Source organism: Penaeus monodon, chromosome 30, assembly GCF_015228065.2.
Source record: "Penaeus monodon isolate SGIC_2016 chromosome 30, NSTDA_Pmon_1, whole genome shotgun sequence".
NCBI lineage: Eukaryota > Metazoa > Arthropoda > Malacostraca > Decapoda > Penaeidae > Penaeus > Penaeus monodon.
In genome coordinates this window covers 8,224,563-8,225,920 of record NC_051415.1, presented here as the reverse complement: position 1 = coordinate 8,225,920, position 1,358 = coordinate 8,224,563, and the positions used below count along the sequence as shown (strand labels likewise).

The 1,358-nt window shown below is 56.4% G+C and overlaps 1 protein-coding gene across 1 annotated transcript in view; it reads left to right on the top strand.

The window, feature by feature from the left end:
• The window catches only part of LOC119592507 (teneurin-m-like), a 7,940-nt gene extending 6,606 nt beyond the window's left edge, over positions 1-1,334 (top strand). The window contains exon 9 of the mRNA XM_037941356.1: positions 25-1,334. Coding sequence (XP_037797284.1) covers positions 25-938 — 914 coding nt within the window. The 3' untranslated portion in view covers positions 939-1,334. The remainder of the gene's footprint in view (positions 1-24) is intronic.
• The last annotated feature ends 24 nt before the right edge of the window (positions 1,335-1,358 follow it).

Here is a 1,358-nt window from a genome sequence, read left to right as displayed (position 1 = left end):
CTTTTCAATGCTTTACTTTTCCAGACGTATCCGAGTGGCTGGAACTCTACGGCATCGAGCTCCGCCTGGTCCTGGGCTCTGAGTATCACGAGGACACAATGGTGAAGCCCCGCGCCGTGGTCTCCGTGGACACCCTGGGCGCCTCGGAGGTGGTGAGCGGCCTCTGGTGCCAGTACCGCGCGGGCGTCCGCCACCTGCACGGCCTCAGCTTCTTCTCGCAGTCGCACATCCAGCGCCAGATGGGCACGTGGAACGGCGCGCCCATCTCGCGCCAGGCGTCCATCTTCGGCCCGGGCGTGCTGGTCTCCAACATCGATGGCCGAGTGCTCGTCACCGGCGTCGGCGACGACGACTTCGCGGGCGTCATCGGCGACGTCATCCGAACCGTGCTCAACAACTCCATCATCCTCGACGTGAGCTCCACTCAGAACGGCCTCGACACCTTCTACTTCATCAAGGACAACCGCAAGCGAGCCGGCGAGGACATGCAGCATCTGCGGCGCCTCTCGGGCATCTTCAACATCTCGGACAGCGAGACGGAGCGCGGCCACGAGATCCGCATGTCCACGCCCACGGCCAACCTGGTCATCATGTACGGCGAGCGAGTGCAGCGCGCCCGCAACCGAGTGCTGGACGAGATGGAGCAGCGGGCGGCCAGAGTGGCGTGGCAGCGCGAGGTGGCGCTGGTGAGCCTGGGGCGCCCTGGCACGCACAACTGGTCCCCTCAGGAGGCGGCGGAGCTCGTGCGCGAGGGCCGTGTGCCGGGCTACGTGGCCACGCACCTGCACCCGGCCTCCCGCTACCCGCTCCTGGCCGCCGACCCCTCCAATATCATCTTCAAGCACGAGACTTCCCGCAAGCGCCGCAAGAGCCGCAGAAAGGGCCGAAAAAGGAGCTGGCGGCAGCGCAAGAAAGGTGGTGCATACGAGCAGACATGAAGAGCTAAACGCTACTAGGCTTTAGCAGCAATGCTGTACCGCTGAACTTCCAGGCATACGCTACTGAATCTGCCTTTGTCGACAGATTGTGATATAATTGTACATAGTATATGTAAACTTAACAGAGTTTCGATATATACGCATACTGAGTGCGGTTTTGTTCTTTCTATATGAGGTGAATTAAGAATGTAACTTTCATTATTATCATCATATTATATTCGGTGTTCTTGAGAACCCCAACTGAAACCCATATATCAAGTATGACGACTTTTGATGTTCCTTTCATGTGGTTTTTACCTCCGACTGTGTCATGCGGTAATCCTACTGTAAAAATATGTCATGTATTATGTAAAGTAAAATAATGAGTTTTTAATAAACATTTCGATGTACATTTATCAGTGGTGTTTGCCCTTGAACCTT